Source organism: Ahaetulla prasina, chromosome 1, assembly GCF_028640845.1.
Source record: "Ahaetulla prasina isolate Xishuangbanna chromosome 1, ASM2864084v1, whole genome shotgun sequence".
Taxonomy (NCBI): domain Eukaryota; kingdom Metazoa; phylum Chordata; class Lepidosauria; order Squamata; family Colubridae; genus Ahaetulla; species Ahaetulla prasina.
Window position 1 is genome coordinate 99,050,388 of NC_080539.1, and position 25,389 is coordinate 99,075,776.

Here is a 25,389-nt window from a genome sequence, read left to right on the forward strand (position 1 = left end):
CTGCGTTTTCCCGGCCAGGACTGATAAGAGCCGTGTATCCACTGGCTGAAGGCCAGCTCGTTACTCCAGAGTGAGGACGGAGACGGAACAGCTTTTTTCAGCCTCTGAAAGCTCCGTTTGAGAAGCTGGGCGGGGCTACATTCGAAGTATAAGACGCACCCAGATTTTCACCCTCTTTTTGGGGGGGAAAAGGTTCATCTTATACTCCGAAAAATACGGTAATTGATTTCACTACAGAGGATTTGTCGTGTTTGGGGAGCTGGGTCAGAACAGAATGCTGTGCTGGTACAGACTAATGATATAAGAAAAATGTTAAACATTAGCAAATGGAGCATAAAACATAAAAACAAAGAGAAGCTCAGCTGGATCAGGCCAGTGCCCAACCAGTCCAGATCACTTCTCCCACCTACTCCCTAGGGTTCCTTTTCCTTGTCCGGCTGGGAAGAGCTGGCAGGCCGGTTGAAGGCTTCTGGAGGGCTGGATGTAGCCCATGGGCCGTGGTTTGGAGACCCCTGGCCTAGAAGGATGCTTCGGTTGAGGGTTATGAATACTGCAGATAGTATCAAACATTGCTCCTTCAGGATTATTGCAAGTAGTTGCATTGCAATACTGTCAAGCCACTTTATTTATTCAATGCCACATACAGAATTATTCCAAATTCTGTATGTGGCATCTCAGTAGCTTTATTTAATAAGAAGGTGTACATACAGTATTTTATTAAGAAAGATTAACAATACAGGAGCAAGAGGGAGAGGGAGAGAGATGGAGATCAAATCTTAAACTGCAGTGACAAGTTCAGACCTTGATATATATTAGCTCTGATGTGCTAGGCACAGTATTAGAAGACCCTAGTTCAATAGTCTAATATTGATCCACTTCAGCAAATTAAATGCTCTACTTGTAACCCAGAATAATTAATTCTGCTGATGCTCCTATAAAAACACCAGCAGAATCAGCGGAGCTTCACTCATGCCTCATCTTTCGCCTTCAAGCAAAAAAAAAAAAAAAAAAAAAAGACACCCATGAATTAAGTCTTTGATTCTACTGGCACAAAGACGCTACGTTTGAAATATTTCTTAATTATAAAGTCTCAAAGTGGCACTAGAAGTATTCACTTACATTGAATACTAGATAGTGGAAAGAATAGATAACCAAAACGTGGAGTGTAACTATTAGGGAATAACAAAAGATGCCCTAAAAAAATGACAAAATGCTGGAGCAAATGAGAAGTTCTGAACTTGCCACTGATAAAATTATATTTAGGAAGAGTAATGCAAGATATATTAATGGGGACTCGGAGAAAAATCTTGACAGAAGTTGTTACGCTATGAGCAGATAAGTAGAAGAGAGTATTTTCCTAAAAGTTCTTTTTCAAAAGGCAACTGGACTTTGCTTTTCTTCAGGTGACCCTGAGGGCACTGATATACCTCCAAGTGGCCTCAATGACTCTCAGAAAGAATTCTAATGACCAGATGACTGCAATAAATATAGATCCTTCCATAGATCCTGAGAAGCAAAAAGTCTTCAAGGAAAAACAAAGTCCAGGTGCCTTTTGAAAAAACAACCTTGGGACAACCATGACTTGGATGACTGAGCATCTCTATAGGCATTGAGTATGTTCCTGTAGGGCTTTTGGCTGCAGACTTATTCAAGATCAAGACAAGAACCGGTAAACTGAGGCAAGAAGCAAACAGGCATCCAATCTCATTATTTTAGAATGAGTGAAAGATGAACAACTCAACCAGAGAAGATTACAGCAACTACATTCTTCATTAAATGGATATTCAGGGTCATCTTTAAAAACTGTCTAACATATCACACGCGACAGTGAACCTTCCCATCTGCTTACAGCCACAACTGGGGAATTAATTAAAAGTGGTAAAAGCTATTGAAGGTAACCAAGACCATGTAGGATTCCAAAAATGACATTGCTGGAGCAAGAAGCAGCTTTAGCCTGTGGACCTTTGATTTCAAGGAAAGTGCAATACAAGAAGCATTACAATTTACCGTATTTTTCGGATTATAAAACGCTCTGGACTATAAGACACACTTACATTTTTTTGGTGAGGAAAACAAGAAAAAGAATTCTGCCTCTGCCTCTGCCTCCCAGCAATTTTGCCTCATTGCAGCAAACAGCAAATAGCCTGCTTTACTTTCATTTTCGTTTTCAACATAGCTTGATTAGCACACGAAAAAAAAATCTGGTCCCAGCAATTTACCTCCTTGCAGCAAGTAGCAGAGGCCCATTGCAAAACAGCTGAGAATCAGGAGGCCAATCTAACAATCAACTTGTGCTAATTAGGTTGTGCTGAAGCTGAGATGGGCTGTTTTTTTTTTTGCTGCTTGCTGCAAGGAGGTAAATTGCCTGGAGGCAGAGGCCAAAGGGTGGAGGCCAGTGCGTTGGCAGGACTACATTCGGTGTAAGATGCACCTAAATTTTCACCCCCTTTTGAGGGGAGGAAGGTGCATCTTATACTCCAAAAAATACGGTATTCTTTCCATTCTAGTCACCTTTTGGAGTTTCATTTTCTTTTAAACCAGGAGCATTTAGACAAAATGTTTGGACCTGAAAACCATTAGGCTACAATACATCTGACCTATGTCATCAACTGTGACTCAACTTTTCATTGTATATAATTAAATAATTCAAAACATTTCTTTTAAAGGATTTTGAACGAAGGCTTATGTAGTCTCCCTAAAACTCTTTCCGTCCTTCCTTCTTTTCACTTTGCAAAATGGGACAGCACAAAATATACACATTTTCGCTGTCTGGAGACAAGGCAAGATAGTGCCCCTGCTCATACCATGGATAGGAGAAAACAGGCCTGCCAATTTAATTCAGGTTCGGTATTGGTGATTGGATCAGCAAGCAAGTTTGAGGGGGGATATAAACATTTCAGATGCCTAGGAATCTTAATCATAATAGCAATAGCACTTAGACTTCACAGTGCTTTACAGCCCTTTCTAAGCAGTTTTCAGAGTCAGCATATTGCCCCCAACAACCTGGGTGCTCTTTTTATTGACCTCGGGAGGGTGGAAGGCTGAGTCAACCTTGAGTCTGGTGAACTGCCAAACTTCAGACAGCCAGCAGTCAGCAGAAGTAGCCTGCAATACTGCATTCTAACCACTACATCACCATGACTCTAAAACATATCTATTCTTTCGAGCAGGACTGGCTTAATAGGGTTTTAAATATGGATTTTATGGGGTTTATTTTATATGTTGTATTGTATTTTAAATTTAGGCTATTGGAATAAGTTTTTTAAATATTGTTTTTATTGAAATGTATCGTTTTTATTTTATCTGCCTGTTCACCGCCCTGAGTCCTTCAGGAGAAGAGCGGTATACAAATTAAATTATTATTATTATTATTATTATTATTATTATTATTATTATTATTATTATTATTATTATTATTATTATTATTATTATTATTATTATTATTATTATTAACTGCTGACCTGGGACTTTTTCCCAGCCAAAATAAAAAAAGCACTGGCTTTTCAAGTTCCTCATAGATTGGGGACCTAGACATTTAAAAAAAACTAGTGAATGAATGAATCTAGCAGGTAATAACATCTTCAGAATATGTTTTCTCTGAATGTCCCTGAAGTGAAAGTAAGCTGTTATCAGGGACAAAAATGTGTTTATTTGATGACAGCAGGTTTCGTCACTAATTTAAATCAAATCTCTTGGCTCATGCTTTCAGTAAAATGTTATACCGTATACACTAGCTCCATTTATCATCTGGGATTTTATTAATTATATATAAAAGATAACTGTGGGGCTCCTTTTGCTATTTTATATTCCTGGAGTCTCCAACCTTGGTCCCTTTAAGACTTGTGGACTTCAACTCCCAGAGTTCCTCAGCCAGCTTTGCTGGCTGAGGGACTCTGGGAGTTGAAGTCCACAAGTCTTAAAGGGACCAAGGTTGGAGACCCCTGTTATAGTCCATTCAGATTTGAAGATAAAAGAAGATAAGCCTGCTAGCTTCTTTGTGAATATTTCCTCTTTAATTTGAAATATACGTATGGTTTGCTTTAATAAGAGCGAAAAGAATGGATGAATGAAGCAAATGACTTCATAGACACAACCAAGCCTATCCACCTCTGTACTTCACTGATATTAGTGAACTAGTATAGCTCCACTGTGCCATTTCCCTTCTGAAAAGACATGTCGGGCCTTATAAGACCATTTTGAGTTGAGTTTTGTTGTGATAAAGCAGAGAATAAACCCTTATTGTCCACAAAGTATGCTTGTTACAGATCTTCTTTACTAATTTTAATGATCTTCCTGGAATGTTCTTGTATATACTACAAAGAGTATCTAGTACACCTTACTAGAGCTGAGGTGGCGCAGTAGTTAGAGGGCAGTACTACTGCAGGCTACTTCAGTTGACTGCTAGCTGCAGGTCAGCAGATCGAATCTCACTGGCTCAAGGTTGACTCAGCCTTCCATCCTTCTGAGGTGGGTAAAATGAGGACCCATATTGTTGGGGGCAATATGCTAACTCTGTAAACCGCTTAGAGCAGGGGTCTCCAACCAAAGCTGGCTGAGGAACTCTGGGAGCTGAAGTCCACAAGTCTTAAAGGGACTAAGGTTGGAGACCCCTGGCTTAGAGAGGGTTGTAAAGTACTATGAAGCGGTATAGAAGTCTAAGTGCTATTGCTATTGCTATTACTCTGTAAAACATCTCTGTATCTTATTTTGTAGTACATCTATGTAGTAATTCTACAGAGCAATTATTTAGTCTGTCATCTGCACCTCCAAAACTGTCTGGTTTGGCTCTATAGACAAACAAGACAAACACAGACTTGAATGGATAATTAGAACTGCAGAAAAAAACAATTGCTCCACACCTGCCTTCCATTGGGATCTGTATACTGCATAAATCAAAAAGAGGGCTGTGAAAATATCTACAGGCCCCTCACATCCTGGACATAAATTGTTTAACTTCTACCCTCAAAATAGGGTGCTGCACACCAAAACAACTAGACACGAGGACAGTTTTCCCCCGAATGCCATCACTCTGCTTAACAACTAATTCCCACAACACTGTCAAATAATTTACTAAGACTGTATTACTGTTATTCTTCTCTTCCTTACTAGTATCTATCTCCTCCCACTTACAGAATTACTATAACCATGTTGCTTGTATCTTTCAATTATATTGTTTTTATTTGTTAGTAACCTTGGTTATCATTAAGTATTGTATCTTTTTATTCTTGATGAATGTATTTTATCCTCCTTATGTACACTGAGAGCATATACACCTAAGATTGTTTGTCCAATCACACTTGGCCAATAAAGAATTCTATTCTATTCTATTCTATTCTATTCTATTCTATTCTATTCTATTCTATTCTATTCTATTCTATTCTATTCTATTCTATTCTATTCTATTCTAGTAGAAATAAAGACATTTATGTTTGGACTTAAGATGTATAAACAATGATGATCTTATAGTACCTTCCAGGAGCATCTCCATTTTCATCAATCCGTACTTCTTCTCCTGAGACTCCAGTGAATGATGAATTGAGAAGAGACTCCAAAAGTTTACTTCCATCAATTGGCTTCATAGCGTCGCAGAGTCCAACATGCCCTGGGCAAAGGGCTTGATGCATATTTTGTAAGCCATGAGCCATAGCATAGATTGCATTGATAACAAATCCCATTTTACTGTCTTGGACGTAGTTTTCTTCTAAGCTTTCATTGCCTGTAACCAGAAGACACAGTATTATTTCTAAAATGAAAACCAAAGGAACTCTTTTCAGAATCTTCTTCTGCAGTGAAATCGGTATTTTTAGACAGCCAGTAGCTTAAGAAATTTTTTTAAAAGACCAAACATGGCTTCAAATACGCCCACCAAAAAACCACCAATTTTAAATTCTCATCTTATAACTGATCTTCAACATCTTTCACCAGTGGCTATCCACTGTTCAGCAGCATTTGAAATATGACAAGTTTCCATTCTCTGCTCTAAAACGATATGGGACAATGTATTTTCCAAAATAGTTCTGGAGGCTGTTGCGTAGTATCAAAATTTATAGGAGTGATGCACCACTAAAAATGATACATTTATTTATTTTACATTTTGAATATTGAGAACATTAGTCAATGTCTTCTTGACACTGGCAGAGATTTAATCATTCTAAAATCATGCACAGTGTAGCTTGTAGTGATGAAGGTGGTGGTTTTATTGATTTGCGGTATGACTTGTTAATTTTTTCCGCTGAAGAAATTCTGGCTAGAAAATAAAAGCAACAATAGTAGAAATAGTAGAAATCTGCTACAATGTCCTTCCTGTCGAAGACTACTTCAGCTTCAATCACAACAATACAAGAGCACACAATAGATTTAAACTTAATGTGAACCGCTCCAATCTTAATTGTAGAAAATATGACTTCAGTAACAGAGTTATAATAATAATAATAATAACAGAGTTGGAAGGGACCTTGGAGGTTTTCTAGTCCAACCCCCTGCCCAGGCAGGAAACCCTACACCATTTCAGACAAATGGTTATCCAACATTTTCTTAAAAATTTCCAGTGTTGGAGCATTTACAACTTCTGCAGGCATGTTGTTCCACTGATCAATTGTTCTAACTGTCAGGAAATTTCTCCTTAGTTCTAAGTTGCTTCTCTCCTTGATTAGTTTCCACCCATTGCTTCTTGTTCTACCCTCAGGTGCTTTGGAAAATAGTTTGATTCCCTCTTCTTTGTGGCAACCCCTGAGATATTGGAACACTGCTATCATGTTTCCCCTAGTCCTTCTTTTTATTAAACTAGGCATACCGAGTTCTTGCAACCGTTCTTCATATGTTTTAGCCTCCAGTCCCCTAATCATCTTTGTTGCTCTTCTCTGCACTCTTTCTAGAGTCTCAACATCTTTTTTACATCGTGGCGACCAAAATTAATGCCTGGAATGCACTACCTGACCCTGTGGTCTCTTCCCAAAATCCCCAAAGCTTTAACCAAAGACTATCTACTATTGACCTCACCCCATTCCTAAGAGGTCTGTAAGGGGTGTGCATAAGAGCACCAGCGTGCCTACCGTTCCTGTCCTAATGTCCCTTTGGTTGTATCCAATTCATATGGTTATTTCATACTTGTACTTATATATATGTTGTTGTGTTTGACAAATAAATAAATAAATAAAAATAAAGTGATATTGTAAAACATGGATGATCTTGATAAATAAGGATTCTTTTCTTTGAGTTGCTTAAAGGCACCATACTAATAAATAGTAAAATATTAAAGTACAATTAAAACAGAAACACCCAGTGCCCAGTCTGCCACTGTAAGAAAAAGAGCTCATCTACTCATATAATTTAATGGAAAATCAACAAAGCAGAAGGAATTTCAAAGGTGGAAGATAGGACTATTATATTTGGGATGCAAAAAAATCAAATCGTCATGAGATGGCAATAAAGCATCAGCATTTTCTGTACCTGTTACTGCCATCTAGTGGACATCTGTATTTTTGAAAAACAGCTAGGGCATCTGGCGCAATTGGCAATTTGGGAAGTAATTTAAGAGGTGAAGAGTTATTAACAAACCCAAAGGTAGTTTTTCAAAAAGCAATAGGACCTTCTTGGTTTTTGCCTTAAGAACATTTTGCTTCTCATCCAAGAAGCTTCTTCAGTTCTGTTTCTTGGATGAGAAGTAAAATGTGTTCAAGGAAAAAACCAAGAAAGTCCATTTGCCTTTTTGGAAAACTACCTTTGGGACAACCATGACCTAGATGATTGAGATTCTCCATAACTATTAACAAAATGTGCTATTTTTGAATGAACCAGAAAATATCCATTGGTAGCTGTTAAGTGTGAAGGGCTTCTGATGATATTATCAAAATGTGGGCAGGCTAGCACAGGTCAAGATCATCTACAAGGTATTCCATGGTGAGGGTTATTTCACTTCCATATGATTATGTGGATTAAGAGAGGAGTAGCCAAGCCCATGCTCCTGAAATTTGTCATCAACTGGTTAAATTTTGGTTCGGGTCTGATAATTCTATAGATTTTGGGATTTCCTTTCACCATGAACCGAATGTCCCAGATGAGTATATATCTTAAATTGTACTATTGCAGAAGAAGGCCTGTTTGCTGTCTGCACTAGATGAGACACAAAACTCTTGGCAAACTCTCTGCATCTATGGTCCAAAGAAGGAATAGCATTTCAAATTTAAAACACGCCTTAAGAAAACTGTGGCTATGTTTTGGAGGTTGTTATTTTAACCGTTCATCCCTTCAAAAATCAATCAGGAAAGCTTAATTAAGCATTTCAGCAATTCATAACTGTGCCTGAATTATCTTGATCTCATCTTTCTATGAGAAACCAGCTTGCAATGAAGCACTGTACTATGGTTCATTTGCCATTTTTGCAATTCAGAAAGCAATGGTTCTCCAGTGACCCACATTGACTCTAGAATAGTTCTGACATCCTTATACTGTGCTGCAAAGGTGAGATCAGATGCTGCTATGTCTAAGCATATTGCTTGGGCATTTCCCATGCAAGTAACATATTTGTTCTTGTCAGAAGGATGCTTAAGTGGGAAATTACATCTAAATGATGGCACTACTCATGAATGTGGAATTTGCATATCACGCATAATGAGTCTGCCACCATATGATTGCTTCATAGAAGAACATATCCCATATAAAGTGACTGCATATAAAACACATTTTAAGGGGAAAATGTGTTGTGACCCAAGCCCAAGTAGGTAGTAGGAAACTCAGTCCGTGAAAAAACAAACAAACTTTATTTGAACAGCTGAGAATTACTTCATTCTCATCGTAGTTCAACTAAATTAAAACAAATTCCTCCCAACACAAATTTCCAGTCCTATCACAAACCTTGGTCCAATTAGGCAAACTGCCAAAGGCCTTTCTTGGCAAAAGTTCAGAAGTCACAAAAATAAAGGCAAGACATAGACGAAGCAGAAGATGCAGCTACCAATATTGTTTTCCGGCAAAACCCAAACGCCATTGCTCGTCTTTTAAGCCTTATGGGAGGGGCCAATCATCTCTTGGCCCTACTCCTGAGTTGTCCTTTTTGCTTGAGCTGCTCTTGCCTTCTGGAAGCTCTTCTCATGTGTGCATTAGGAACAGGCTCCTCCTGTTCCTCTGCCTCACTATTATCAGCCTCTGGGGGCTCTGGAGTCTGCACCTCACTCCCCAATGGCCCTGGCTTCACCTCAGCCTCATCGCTGTCCTACTCTGTTGCCAGCTCCGCAGGCTGCTGGCGGACCACCACAAAATGCATCAAGCATCCTTAGCACAAGAAAGTAAATTCACATGACTAAAAAGCCAACAAGAATCACAGAAAAGATGTTCAAATATGACAGAATCACTTTATTTCAGAATATTATCAGACCTATCAAAGAGATATTTGTCCTAGGCCTAGACTTTTATTATTAACCCCAGTTATTTATTATTAATACAATTCCTATTGTGGGCTAAACAACAATAGAATAAATGTCTTTCTTGTGAAACAACAAGCTATTTTCATGAACATTCCACACCTTAACATGTTGAATCCCGAAGTATGAATTAGATTCCTTTGAGTGAATCAAGAAAAAGAATTCATTAAGCAAGAGAAGGATTATTCTGGCCAGATACTGCAATCAGAATTAGCCGACTTTCTAGTGCAAACTTATAAAATACTGGGGTTGCACACAAAACAATTTCTTACCTCTTACCTCTTCATAAAGAAATGTATCCAGATTTGAAGATACAACCCTTAGCACACCTAATAGCTTTGATAGGCAGAATGTCTAAAGGTATGATAAAACTTAGTGGTTGGATGTGAATCAATGTCAATGTGAAAGGGCCCAAAATGTCCCTCAAAATGTCACTTCATGGTGACAAAGCAAAATTTTAATGAGGGGGGAAAAAATCTGTACTTTCCTGTGGCCTATGCCCATCATTTCTCCCTTTAATTGCTTCTCTGATGCTCCATTGTTTCCTATTATCATTCTTATTTCCAGTCCAATTTGTAACACACCCACTGATGGCGATGCTTTCAAGCCATCTGGATCAGTTCCTCTCTTTAAGAAAAGAGAGAGAGAAGAGAACTAATTTTTAAAAGGAAGAAGAACAGCAGTGACATGATCATAGTAAGATCATTGTAGCATTTTAGCAATAATTCATTCCCTGATGCCAGCCAAGTTTTAACAGATGCATGTTTAGACAAGTGAACTAACCCATGTTTGGAATTAACCAGGAAGGGGGAAGAAAAGGAGATTGGGAGCCTGTGATTGGCATTGATTGATGTCAGATTCTTAAACCTATATTGAAGTTGCAGTAAACACGTTTGCTACATTCTGAGAAATTATTATACAAGAGATTGAAAATTAATTAATTGACATATTCATAATCAGTCAAAAAAATTAAAAGTCTATCCAGAGCTGAGGTGACAATCAATTCTACCTCACATAGTCAGGTATCTAGGAATGTTTGTCTCCTGTAAAAGAATTTAGCAAAAAGCTCTCCTTCAACAAGCATTCTTGGTTTTATATTGTTACCTGTCTAACATGGAATAAAACAAACTGATCGTCAATCAACACTAAACAGCTCAGAAGTCACCGTACTTTTCAGTTTTTCATTACTAAAAGGGATTCTGCAAGGCGATCAACTCTGTCAGTCCTAGAGGAGATCAACCCTGACTGCTCTTTAGAAGGCCAGATCCTGAAGATGAAACTGAAGTACTTTGGCCACCTAATGAGAAAAAAGGACTCATTGGAGAAGAGCCTAATTCTGGGAAAGATTGAGGGCAAAAAAAGAATAGGATAGCAGAGAATGAGGTGGCTTGATGGAGTCACTGAAGGAGTCGGCGTGAGCTTAACTGGACTCTGGGGGATGGTAGAGGACGGGAAGGCCTGGAGGAATGTTGTCCATGGGGTCACGATGGGTCGGAAATGACTTCGCAACTAACAAGAACAACAACAGAAAGGGATTTGGGTAACTCACATTCCACTCACCAAGGGGGAAATCTGTATAGTCTCTATCCATTTATTTATTTATTCAGCCATCTTGATATTGTCTTTCTTTTTCCTCTCAGGGTCAGAGTTTGAAATTAGGGAAAGTAGAACATTGAGCTTCCATATTCCTTCAGCTGACAATAACACTGATGTTTTAAATTTTAGACAAAGTTAACATTACAATGACACCCTAGCAATTTCATTTCATTTCCAAGGGATTATATCAGAAGCATTAAATGATCAGTCCTCAGCTGATGAGGTTACGGCAAAGTGATGTAAGGAAAAACAAAGGGTAGGTTTATTAAGTGACACGCAGGAATTATCCTAAACAATTTGATGCCATTCTTGAGGTAATACTGAGGAAACAGCTGAGGCTGATTCAGGAGTAGATCAGCAAAAAGACAGGTACCGTATTTTTCAGAGTATAAGATGCACCTTCCCCCCCCCAAAAGAGGGTGAAAATCTGGGTGCGTCTTATACTCTGAATGTAGCCCTGCCCAGCTTCTCAAAGGGAGGTTTCAGAGGCTGAAAAAAGCATCAGAAATGAAGCTTCAGAAAAGAAGCCTCCAAACAGAGCTTCAGAGGCTTTTTTCTGAAGTTGTTTTGGAGGCTTTCAGAGGCAGAAAAAAAAGTTTTTTCTGAAACAGAGTTTCAGAAGTTTCAGAAGCAGAAAAAAAAAAAAAGCAAGGCACAGAGCTCACAACCAAGGAACCTGTTGCTAAAATTCACCTCTGGGAACAGCTCTTTGGGGGTATTCCGGGAGGTCAATCCACCTGCCAATCAGCTTTTTTCTTATTTTCCTTCCCAAAAACTAAGGTGTGTCTTATACTCTGGTTTGTCTTATACTCCGAAAAATACGGTATTTCTCTTTCCCATAGGCATAACTAGGCAATCAATGAATCATACTGCAGAGAAAACTCTTACTTATTACTTAGAATTTCATCACATTTAGTATCAGGCTATACATTATATTAAATATGCAGCAGTGACCTTCCCATCTCCCCTCTGTGCAAAACAGGATCATTATGAAAGGTCAACATAAATGGAAATCTCCTAAATCTATTCCTTTCTCTCCTCCCCTCTAATAAAATCCAACACTTGTAACGTTTCAAATCTCCACACTGCAGGCAGTTCACAAAAGAAAAGAACTCTCAATTTTAAGTACAGTGTGCACTGGACAAAGGGAGTTACTGGGGCCATCATCCTAATCCAGTTTGGACCATCATACATTTATTTCAAGTGGTGGAAGGACGTCCTGAATGGGTATCTAATACTCACAATTTGTATTTGGACTGTTAGGGTAAAACTGACTTTCCCTTATGTCAACCCACCTAGCTAAACCAGACAAGAAACACTACTTTACACATTGAAATTTTGAAAGTCAGAAGGTACAAACTTCCTGTGCCATTGCTTGATCGATTAGGGTGGGTCAGTGGTGAAATGTAAAATTTGTTGCTACCGGTTCTGTGGGTGTGGCTTGGTGGGCCTGGCTTGGTGGGAGGGTCATGTGACTGGGTGGGTGTGACCAACTTTTTTTTTATTTTTTTAAAGCATTTTTTACTACCTATTCGCCCGAACTGGTAGTAATAAAATGCTTTAAATTTTTTTTTAAAAGTTCCGACGATTACAGCTGTGCCGCACAATCATTGGAACTTTTTTTTTATTTCTTTAAAGCATTTTTTTTACTACCAGTTTGGGTGGTAAAAAAATGCTTTAAAAAAAAAGTAAAAAAATGCTTTAACAAAGTAAAAAAAAAAGTTCTGACGATCGCGCGGCACAGCTGATTGACAATCAGCTGTGCTGTGCGATCCTCGGAACCTTTTTAAAAACTTTTTAAAGCATTTTTTACTACCTATTACTGGTAGTAAAAAAATGCTTTAAAAATAAAAAAAAGTTCTGAGTCTTCCAATGATCACATGGCACACCTGACTGACAATCAGCTGTGCTGCATGATCATCGGAACCTTTTAAAAAACTTTTTAAAAGCATTTTTTTACTACCGGTTCACCAGAACCGGAGCAAACCTGTAGCATTTCACCCCTGGGTTGAGTCCTTTCTATCTCTGAACATTATATCAGTGGGGACTCCTGCTTCTCTTGTCTAATCATTTTCTAGGCAGCATGTCTTCCCCTCCTTCCCCAACGCCATCCACATATCCCATTACTCTTAAGAAATAGCTCAGCATTGTGGCTGCTATTACAAACATGATATTAATGTGCATTTTTCCTGTGTATATGGCTTCCATTTTTTGTGCTAACACCACTATAACAAGGATTCTTGATAAGTCATCAATTTTCCCATTCTTCACATGAGATTTTCTTACGCAAAATTCAGGCGTATTAGAGGCTTTGTTTCCTCTTGACTTACTTTTGATTTTGATATGCTGTCACGTATAAATGCAGCATGTCAACTGTGGAATATTTCAGGCACCAAATATATCAGCTGTCAGTTAAATGAGAGATGTATCTCTAAATGTAGCTTTCTCAGGTATTTTGGAGTTTAGATTTAAGCACCCTCTCCAGTCATAATAACAGTTATGGGAACTGAAATCCAGCACATCTGGAGGTAACCAGGGCAGGGAAAACTGCTTTGACTCATTTTATTCATTATTTCTTTTGTTGTTGTTGTTGTTGCAAAATATTCCTACATAAGAACCCTCTCCTCTTGCTTAACTCTATCACCTTGTCCTATTATTACAAAACATCCTTGCCTAACTAGCCACCTTCCTAGGAGATCTTGGACATGGCACAGAGGGGAGTGAAATATTCTATCAACTCCCACTAGTGCCTCCAGAAAATTAAAGACCTAAAAATAGAGAAGATGAAATTATGGTTTCATCTGATGCCGCAGCGCTCTTCAAGTCCATAGACTCAGAACTAGTGAAAGAAACCATGGCAGCAGTGTTACACAACACACCCAAATACATTAATATTGAAATACCCAGAATCATGGACCTCATCAACCTTTGTATTGTGACCCAAGTAGGTAGTAATAAACTTAGTCCTGGAAAAACAAACTTTATTTGAAAAGCTGGGAATTACTTCATTCCCAGCATCATTCAACTTAAAGTAAAACAAATGCCCCTTAACCCAAATTTTTCAGTTATCTCACAAACCTTGGTCTAATTAGGCAAATTGCCAAAGGCCTTTCCTGGCAAATGTCCAGAAGCCACAAAACAAAGACGTATACGAAGCAGAGGGCACAGCAGAGGACGCAGCTACAACGTTGTCTTCCGGCAAAGCTGAAACACTGGTGCTGATCTGTTTTAAGCCTTTTGGGAGGGGCCAATCATCTCTTGGCCCTACTCCTGAGTTGTCCTCTCTGCTTGAGCTGCTCTTGCCTTCTGGCAGCTCTTGTCCGTAGGCTGCTGACGGACCACAACACTTTGTCTCACTACCTATTTCCAGTTTTCTGGACAAATACACCAACAAATCAGAAGGATATCCTTGGGATCACCAGTCTCAGAATTTATACAGAGACTGTAAAGCAGTGTCTAGAAATTGTGGAACCAGTATGTAGATAACACCTTTGTCATGCTAAACAAGGAACCACTAGAGAAGACACATAAAACTATCAATGTCTTCAAAGGAACAACATTCACCAGGGAAGAAGAAACAACATATTCCTCTTCTTTTCAACAAAGGAAATGATGGCAAATTAAAAACGCAGGTCTGTTGAAAAAACACTCCACACTAAGCAAGTGCTCTCTACCAAAGGAACAGCCCAACCTCCCTCAAGTGTAAGAACATTATTCAGACAAATACAAATGCACTGTAGAACAATCAGAAAAAGGAAACAGATTTTCTATATAACATCTTCCAACAAAATGGATACCCACACAACTTTACACAAAAAAAGTGGCTGACCATTCAATCTACTAGAGCACAACCAGCACAAGCTGTGGAAAGGATAACACTACTGCACATCCGAAACATCTCCAAACAAAACATCAGATTATCACAATCACATGGCATCACTGTAGCACACAAACATCTTAAGTAAACCAAAAGACTCAGTAGGCCAAGAAATTAAAAGCAGGAATCAGCTACTGCTTATGAGTATAAGGACTGCAACAGCCATTAAGTAGGACAGTGAGGCAGAAGACTAGCAGAGAACATTCCGAGAAAAACTAGCAGTCAAAAGACATAACAAACACTCCTTAATCTCACAATACATGGACAGATTCATAGTTTCAACTGGGGATCTGTGAGCAACCTAAAGGTAAAGGTTCCTCTCGCACATACATGCTAGTCGTTCCCAACTCTAGGGGGCGGTGCTCATCTCTGTTTCAAAGCCGAAGAGCCAGCGCTGTCCGAAGATGTCTCCGTGGTCATGTGGCCAGCATTACTCAACACCAAAGGTGCACGGAACGCTGTTACCTTCCCACCAAAGGTGGTCCCTATTTTTTCTACTTGCATTTTTATGTGCTTTTGAACTGCTAGATTTGCAGAAGCTGGGACAAGTAACGGGAGCTCACCCCGTTACGTGGCAGCACTAGGGATTCGAACCGCTGAACTGCCGACCTTTCAATCAACAAGATCAGCGTCTTAGCCCCTGAGCCACCGTGTCCCCCGTGAGCAACCTAAACCAAGCTAAATACAGAAACACTAGGGGATTCCTGGAAGCTTGGGATTCAAACAAATCAGCCATCAGTCTGATGGGTCACTTCCAACTTTGACAGATAGAAATAAATCATATTTCCATACCATTCAAAAGAGACAATAAGAAAACTAGGAGGAAACAAAAAGAGCAGAACACATCCTCTTCAGCAGCCAACAACTAGATAACTAGGGATTAGTACTAGGCAGGCAAGCAAGCAGAAAACTATACCTTAAACAGGAACTATCAAGAAGAAAACCACACCCCCCACCAAAATGGAGAGGGCATGCTACTGTATATAAACAGGGAGCAACTGTACTTAACTATACTTAACTGTACTGATGATGTTACCCAGTTGGATTAATGAAACTCACAGAGTTTTATTGGACCTTTATTGTTACCTTGGACTCCATATATTCTCTTTTATTGAAAGGTAAACTTCAGCTCTATAAGCAGCAAAAAAACCCTCCACATCCTAATTCAACAACCTCCTTGTTTTAAGCTACAAAATGGAGTATTATTTTTATCAAGAGGTGCTGTAACTATTCCAGTTATATGCTAAGCTTTAATTTAATTAAATCAGAGGTGGGTTTCAGCAGATTCTGACCAGTTCTGGAGAACCAGTAGTGGAAATTTTGAGTAGGTCGGAGAACCAGTAGTAAAAATTCTGACTGGCCCCACCCTCGAGCTGATTGGGAAGAAATAGGGATTTTGCAGTAACCTTCCCCTGGATTGGGGAGGGAATGGGGATTTTACAGTATTCTTCCCCTGCCACGCCCACCAAGCCACACCCACCAAGCCTTGCCACGCCCACCAAGCCACACCCACAGAACTGGTAGTAAAAATTTTTGAAACCCACCACTGAATTCAATACTTTAGTTCTCTATTACTCTTCTCTGTAGAATAACCATTTCAATTCCTGTACTATATACATTAGCCTGTAGTTAGAAAACAAGTAGTTATTTTCTGCTCCTTAAATTTCAACATCTCTCTTTGAAGTGAGTGCTCACATCACTCACTCCTTTGAATTTGTTCAAATCCCATGTTTGTGGTTCTTAGACATTGTGAATGCAACTTCTGAGATGCAAACAATCCCATGATGTTCTTTTGTCCTTTCCCTTGGTTACCAAATAGTCACTTTGTGCTAGCACTTATGGGATGCTCTGCAAAGCAGGTCACTTCCAACTTTGAAATAGTTTTATGAAATTGCACCGTATATAAAGAGATTTCTCTTGGGCACAGTAAAAATACAATGAGAAGTTCTTGAAATATGTCTCTAAAGCAGCTGGTATTTGAAACACAGATATCCCAGTACGACACTGTGCCCTTTATCCAAAAATAAAATCTAATTTAATGGAAGGCCATTATATTAGTGATGAGTTTCAAATAATGTTTGCATATGAAGCGGGCTGGCCTAATACTGCATGAAAACCATGCTGCCTCACCCACAGGTAGACACAGCCAGAATTCTTGGCAAGTTAAGCCTGAGAAAGAAAGAAGATTTTATTCTTGTTTTTCGTGGCCGCCACTGCCTTTTTCGTGTATTGACCCATAGTGAAGCAGAAATGCACACTATTCTTTCTGATTTTTTAAAAATATTAAAATAGTGTTTAGAACAATTATCTGCTATAGTAGGCCTTTTCATGGGAGAAAAGCACGCGCACAGCATGTTCATAAAATTACTCTGAAGGGAACCCTTCCCCAATACGTTTCCATTTTATTTCCTGCTTCTCACGAAGTTATGAACAATCCCCCTTTCTTCCCAACACACAAAATAGCAGCGAGATAACTTTGTTAAAGTATTAGAATGACATTAAGGAGAATATAATTCTTTTCCTCTACTGTGGACTTCAAAGAGAAATGCCACTGCTTATGTAGTCAGCATGGTACCCGCTATGCACCAGGGGAAAAATAGCAGGGGATCCGAGACAACCTAAGTATGCAAAACTACAAATAGTCTTTGTGGGAAAAAGCCACAAGGTTCATTTATTCTAGTATCTAGTTTCCATGCAAATGTTTTATGAAGGTCTTGAATAGATAGATACAAAGGCAAGCTGATAATAATCTCCTGTTAAGTTTTTCTCTTTTTGAAAGATCTTGCAAAACTGGTGGCAACAACCTTGAGGGGAGAAAAAAGATAATCCCTGCTCCCTGTCAGATGAGACTATCCATGAATCTACATATTCATGGAAACATCCCAGGAAAATACCACTGCCATCTGCATCAAAGGGAAGGATTTCAGAGAGTATAATCCTGAAAACCTTGTGGAATATCCCCTCACCAAGTCTTCAGTAAATGACCTATGGGGGCACTCAACTGTGTAATTACATTCTATGAAGAAAGGGTAGAAGTTAGTAGCAAGGTAATTTGTCTTGGCCATAATTATAGGACTATTATTTAAATTGTATATGGGATCATATAATACAATAAGGTTATTTTATCAATAATCTGTTAGGTTCAGCTGAAAGACTGGGTGAAAATCAACTGATGAAGCTTCTTGAAAGAGAAGAGAAATTCTTCTTCTTCCTCAAAAAACAGTCCAGTTGCCATTAGAAGCGGGGGAGCACATTTGAGGCAACTATTACCTGGATGACTGAGAATCTCCATAGGCACTGGGTGAAAAGTGCTACTGGACCTGTCCTTGGTCCTGAACTTGAAATCCTGCATGTTGTAGTTAGCATTCATGGTTCTAATAATGTTTACGTCAGATTCTTCCAGCAGCCATTCTACTTCTCTTTCTCATCTATTCTAAGAAAGGGGTTTATTAGACTAGCGTGTTCATCTCTGTATTTATTTATGTAATTTATTAGACATCTTCTACTGGATTGTTAGTGGCTTTCCATTCAAGAAATTGGTCTACACTTGCCCAAGAGAACTGGAGCTATTCTCATCGGTTAACCTGACTTACTGTGCCCTTTATTGTCTATAGTATCCAACATTATTGTTTTCAACGTTAAATATCTGTACTATTTCTCTGCCAAATTTTGGCATTAAAATATTTTCCCCAACTTGTTAGGTTTTTTTTAAAAAAAACATTTAAAGACATTTTCATCTAATATTTTGTTATTTTTTTCTAAGTGTCCACCCCCATTTTTCTTTCTGCAACAATCATCTGAGAAGTGGAAACCAGGAACAATATGCAGAAATTATATACAATCAATTATTAGGTCCCAATGACACTGATCCAGTCAACTGTAACTACAAGTTGAACTCAGTGAAGACAAGCTAACTTCAAGAAGGGATAAATTCATTAAACTGTAACCTCATGACCAAAAATCAATGTAAGACCACATTCAGTAGTGGGGAAATAATGAAAAATCCGTGCATATTTTCTTCAGGCGTACATATTTTTTCAACTTCACTTAGTGAAAGGATTGAATCAGTAATATTATTTGATTAGCATGCACACTGAAATTACAAAAACAAAATCTACATCCTTTTTATACATACATTTTTTATTATTAATCAGTTTAATTTGTACTAGAACATGATGTAAGATATAGACCATGACAGAATTCTAGGAATAGCAAAATGCAATAATAAAAATAGATAAAAAATAGATAAAAAATCAACAGAAACATTAGAGCAAGCAGTGTAGCTTCCTTTGGAGAAAAGGTTTGAGGCTTTTTAACATAGACAAATGCTGTGGGAGGAGAACATGACTCAGGCATATAAACATACGCATGAGAGATTTTAGATAGGAAAAACTCATTGAAGTTGAATTGTGGAGTGTTTGGGACAGATAAAGGAAGTACTTCCGGGCTAGTGATTGTTATCAACATGCTCATCTTTAAAGGGCAATTAGATAAATCCATAGAAGGTACATTTATCAGTATATCTTAGTTGATTTTTTAACATAGCAGCTCTTATTATGAACCACAATCCTGAGCTGCTCATGAAATAATAGAACATAAAAACATAACCACAGTAGAAATTCCATATATCCTGTTTTTCAGCCTATTTGTTTTTATTGACCTGTACTGTATGCCAGATGGCAATAGTTCAAAAAAAAGGGTGCCCAGGATGAGTTGGATTGTTAAGAATGTTTTGAACTTTCTTAAGGCAATGGACTCCAGAGGATGGTAGAGGATAGGAAGGCCTGGAGAAACGTTGTCCATGGGGTTGCGATGGGTTGGACACGACTTTGCAACTAACAACAAGGCAGCAGGAGCTATAAAGTTCTTCTAAGGAGGGAAGAGGGCAACCAATGATCCTCTGGGCAATGACATTGACCCTCTGGAGTGCTGGCCTATCTGCCACTGTGCAATTTGCAAACCGGGGTGAAATCCAGCAGGTTCCGACAGGTTCTGCAGAACCAGTAGATAAAATTTTGAGTAGTTCGGAGAACTGGCAAATACCACTTCTGGCTGGTCCCAGAGTGGGGTGGAAATGGAGATTTTGCAATATCCTTCCCCTGCCATGCCCACCAAGCCACACCCACAGAACCGGTAGTAAAAAATTTGAATTTCACCACTGTTGAAAACTATACACAGATGCAGTAAGTTAAAATACTCTCTATGGTGCAGCGGTAGAAGGCCACCAGCAGTTATTCATTCAGTTGTTGTTTCCTGAGAAGTCTCAGGTAGTATAATCTTCATGGTCTACTTGAATGAATCCCTAAGGCATGTGGTTGGTAAATGGGTGCCCTTGGCTTATATACCTAAATCTTTTATACTCTTATATTCCTGGGCATACATCCCATTTATTTCCACTTTGCTTTTTCTGTTACACTGACTGTTAAACTATTAAAGAGTTTGTTTAGGGCAGGAATGGCAACTTAGGCCAAAAAAATAGCAATAGCACTTAGACTAATATACCACTTTACTGTGCTTTACAGTCCTCTCTAAGCAGTTTACAGAGTCAGCATATTGCCCTCCCCAACCATCTGGGTCCTCATTTTACTGACCTCAGAAGGATGGAAGGCTGAGTCAACCTTGAGCCTGATGGGATTCGAACTGCTAAATTGCAAGCAGCCAGCAGTCAGCAGAAGTAGCCTGTAGTACTGCACTCTAACCACTGCGCCACACAAATCCTTGTGTTATGACTTACATGCTGACTGAACCAGCCCAATCCTTATTTACATGCTGATTAAAACCCAATTTTCATTACTCCACCACCAAAAATCATGGATTGTAATCCAAGAAGCATGTTAAATCTTCTGCAGGAGTTGATAAACATATTAGTTCATTCATGGTATGAAGCTGATGGTCTGAAAGAATTCCAGACAATTCTGTTTGATAAGCTAAAATGGAGGTACAAATTTCAATTTGTTGCTAATAGAAATTGAAGGTTCTGAGTTCAATGTAAGTAGTTTGAGGCATTTCATATTTCATTATTGTTTCTAAAGAACAATAATGTTCATACTCAGTTATTTTGGTTTCAGCCAAAAAGATTTAGTGGTCTTTAGAACAGCGGTTCTCAACCTGTGGGTTGGGACCCCTTTGGGGGTCGAATGACGATTTGCCAGGGGTCGCCTAAGACCATCAGAAATATGGGAAGTATACTTGTGAGTTGAAGAATTGCGCTCCAATGGTTGACTTCACAAGCCAGCTGCAGGCTCTTCAAATCGCTAGCCGAATTCGGCTTCAGGCGCGATGAATTAAAAAAGAGAGAAATCTTTGCTCTGATGTCTGCCTCTCAAGCCAGCTGCAATCACTCCCAATCGCTAGCCTAATCTGGCTTCAGGCACGATAAACTTAATAGGGAAGGAGTCTCCACTTTAATGCCTTCGTCCTCAAGGCAATCGCAAGCAGTTCAGATCGCTAGCCAATATGGCTTCAGGCGCGATAAATTCAAAACAAAAATAATTTTACGGTTGGGGGTTGCCACATCATGGGGAATTGTATTAAAGGGGTCGCAGCACTATAAAGGTTGAGAACCACTGCTTTAGAATCTTATCACATTGTTGGTATATTACTGCACAATAGCAACAGAAGTCTTTTGTTTTCACTTTGTGATGTACCAGTAAAAATCTTGGTTACACTATATAGGCAGTGGTGGCCTGCAACTGGTTTAACAACCAGTTCGGTGGGTGTGCGCTTTGCTTGTGGACACTTGCCTTGCATACACAGGCACCTAACGTGCTTGCATGCAGCATTCAAAATACAGCAATTTGAAACTCGACTGCTTACTTTCTAAGGCAGCCCTGGTAAGTAGAAGAGCGGAGGCGTGGAATTCAGCTATGCTGTGCAAATCAGCTGATCCAGAAAAAAGTAAATATAGGACAGGATAGGGCGGGGCCAGCTGATTGTCGGAACTACCAGTTCGCTGGAATCGGTCTGAACCGGCAGCAGCCCATCCCTGTATACAGGTAGTTTTCAATACCTTTATTACTTTCAGTGCTATCTATCTATATGAACCGAAACTGCATAGAAGATGTTCAAAAGCATTTTAACAATCTATATGAAACTTTGAAAGAAAAAGGAAAAAGCCCAAAGCTTTGTTAGCAATCAAACCAAGCCTTTATTCTATTTTTTTTTACCACCTACAAATTCAATTCAGAATCAATCAAAAACTTCTGCTTCAGCACACCAGAAAGAAAGAAGCAATTAAGAATTGCTTAAGCGGAGCCAGGGGACATCTAAATACACCAGGTATTATTACATACCATCTTTGAACATTCACCCCTAGAATGCAAGGATCTGAACTCATTCATTCATTCACTCATTTATTCATCGAACTACCAGTGGCAAACTGGAGGCTGTCCAATGACACAGCACCATAGTGACAGCTACAACAATATTAGACTGTGGGGCTCGCTCCATACCTCCATCAATGTTTTTATTCAGTCATGTTGGAAAAGTAAGAAAAGGAATTTAAATTGGTGACAGTAACAAAAACTTGCTCAGATTTGTTCAGACAAGAAACATATTTAAATATTTACCAGTGCAATTCTTTTGAAAGTTGGGGTTCTCTAGAGGATGACCCGGCAGGCGGCATTGGAATCGATGTTGCCAAAACTCAGGGAACCACGGATTTCTTTTGTTGGTCTCCAGCCTTATTTTCAAAAAGTAGTCATCAAATGATAAGACTTCTGGAGACTGCAGCTTAATTGTGATGCCCCCACTTGCTTCAGCTTCATAACCTTCAATGACTTCATCTCTATCTGCCCATCCATCACTAGAAGAAGAAGAAAAAAAGCTACAGTTAGATCAAAACATATATCCAAATAGTATTTAAGCAGAAGCTTTTTAATGCATCAAAAGTCCATGGCAATATAAAGAAAAATATGATTATATTATACCATCCCTTTCTCATCATTGCATTATTTAACGTTTATTTGGAGGAAGAAATCCTATCGGTTCTGTCTGGCTTGGATGAGCCAGTAGGACTGGTGGTGTGTGGTTTGGCAAACCGGTAGTTGTGGCAGCGCAAGGCCCTGCCCACCCAGATGTTGTTACTTCCTGGTTTTAACCCTCTGTGTATGTGCAAAGCCTTCTGCGCATGTGTAGAGGGTAAAAAATTGGACATGATGATGGTGCATGCACACGCTTCCGAACAGGTAGGGAAGGTAAGTAGATTTCACCCCTGCTTCCACCAATAATATCTTATCTCTTGTTTCCCCAAATTATCAACATGGTAACTATTATTCATGAGCCATGGTGGCACAGTGGTTGGAACGCAGGCTACTTCTGCTGACTGCTGGCTGCCTGCAATTTGGCAGTTCAAATCCCACCAGGCTTCCATCCTTCCGAGGTCAGTAAAATGAGGACCCAGATTGTTGAGGGCAATATGCTGACTCTGTAAACCGCTTAGAGAGGGCTGGAAAGTCTATAAGTCTAAGTGCTATTGCTACTGTTGTTGCTGTTATTATTATTATTTACTTTATTCATTAAACATGAAACTCAGTCAACTGAACATTCAAAAATGCATCACAAATACCACTGACTGGTGCTAATGGTTGATACGGGTTGCTGCCAGAGTCCTAGGTATCAACCAAGTACCTTCTTAAGATTTACGATGTTCCAACTAGCACAGTTTTTTGCAGTGCTGCTGCTGTTGTTGCCAGAAACTGCAGTTTGTTGATGTATCTTATAACATTCTTGGACATGGTACCAAGTGCCCATGTTGTTGTTATTGTTGTTGTTGTTGTTGTTGTTATTATTTGTAGCAATAACCCCCTCCTGAATCCTGCTATGCTACCTCATCATGGTGGGAACAGAGATGAGTGGAGAAAGCTGGAAGTGTACAACAAGGGTACATATTCCTAGCGGGGTCACCCAAGGCATGAAGGTTATCTCAGCTGTCCAACTAAAGCAAGCAGGTACCTATATTGAGCAGTAATGACATACAAGAAGATGCCAGAGACAGTGACAAGGCAGAGGCATCAATTCATCCTATGTGGGAGAAGGCAATGGCAAACCTACATTTTTTATATCAGGAAAATCACATGCATAGTGAATATAAAATGGTTGATCAAGGATAAGAGAAGAAGAGGATGGTCAGAACCATGGTGGGAGAACTCAGAGTGGTGATGAATCCATGGTTGTAAGACTTGAAGGACCAGGTTAGGGAAAAAAAATGTCAGGAAGAAAATCTGTCCATTTGATTGTTAGTAGTTAACATGGACTTGATGGCACACAATCAATAAAAAGATATTAGCAAGGTACAGCATTTTCACTTAGCTAGCACTGCAGCTGATCAGACAATTTGACCCAGAGGATTGTAGAGTAGGGTATATCCTAATATGATAGAATGGGGAAAAAAACCATAACAAAATTGTTCAGGGTAGCCAGCAGGGCGACTAAAAGAAAACCCAGTGTTCATTCATGAACACTGCCACTGGTTTGTCTGAAAAACAAATACATTCTTGCTCATTTGATACTGCAGATGAGAACTGACTGTGCTAAATAGGGGTGGGGTGGGGGAAGGAACACTTGGATGAGGGTATTTCTGGCTTTTTAAATGTTGGCTCACAAACTTTTAAGATCACAGTTTAGTGCTTTCTTTTTTTCCTGCCTCGAAAGACTCATAGCTTGGAGTTTAAGTCCAAATGCAAGTCAGACTGCATTTAATTTTTAATATGCATGGTCGTTTTCACCAGAAAAACAAAGTTGGCATCTAAAAAAGTGTCTGCTTCCATCTAGAATGAAACCAGCAGCTCTTTCTGTCATAGAAAAAGCTTAATTTGCTGGCTCCTCACAGCAGCCAAGCGGGCTACAAAATCAATGAGACTTAGCATAAAGAATTTACATATCTGACCTGAAGCCACTTCCAAAGGTTTTTTAAGATATTCAAGAAAGAAAAATAGGACACAGATTGCTTGGAAGGAGAACCTATTCACCTTGAAGCACAAAAATAATTTCATGGAGGCAGAACATCAGAAAGGTTTTAACTGCTCCTTAAAACACAGACAAGCCTGTGTTGATTCTGTGAATCCAGCGCATTGCATCTGCATCTGTACAAAATTATAGTCAAGGAACTTAAGGATGATAATTTAAAGGATTCTGGGAAAATGAAATTTCCTAGCCGTCTATGATCCTATGGTCTTTCTTACAGACTTATAGCATACACCAGTGTGTATAGTCAAGGCTATGGTTTTCCCAGTTGCAATGTATGGCTGTGAAAGTTGGACCATAAGAAAGGCTGAACGCCAAAGAATTGAGGCCTTTGATGCTGGAGAAGACTCCTGCGAGTCCCTTGGACTGCAAGGTGAACAAACAAGTCAATCCTAGAGGAGATAAACCCTGACTGCTCTTTAGAAGGCCAGATCCAGAAGATGAAACTCAAATACTTTGGCCACCTAATGAGAAGGAAGGACTCACTGGAGAAGAGCCTAATGCTGGGAAAGATTGAGGGCAAAAGGAGAAGGG

General features: G+C 39.2%; 1 protein-coding gene across 3 annotated transcripts in view; it reads right to left on the minus strand.

The window, feature by feature from the left end:
* Positions 1–25,389, minus strand: part of GRM1 (glutamate metabotropic receptor 1) — a 250,185-nt gene that overhangs the window by 52,303 nt on the left and 172,493 nt on the right. For all 3 annotated transcript variants that reach the window (XM_058170100.1, XM_058170108.1, XM_058170116.1), the window contains exons 3-4: positions 22,461–22,696; positions 5,470–5,716 (exon numbers count right to left, since the gene is read on the minus strand). In XM_058170100.1, the coding sequence (XP_058026083.1) occupies positions 5,470–5,716; positions 22,461–22,696 (483 nt within the window). The remainder of the gene's footprint in view (positions 1–5,469; positions 5,717–22,460; positions 22,697–25,389) is intronic.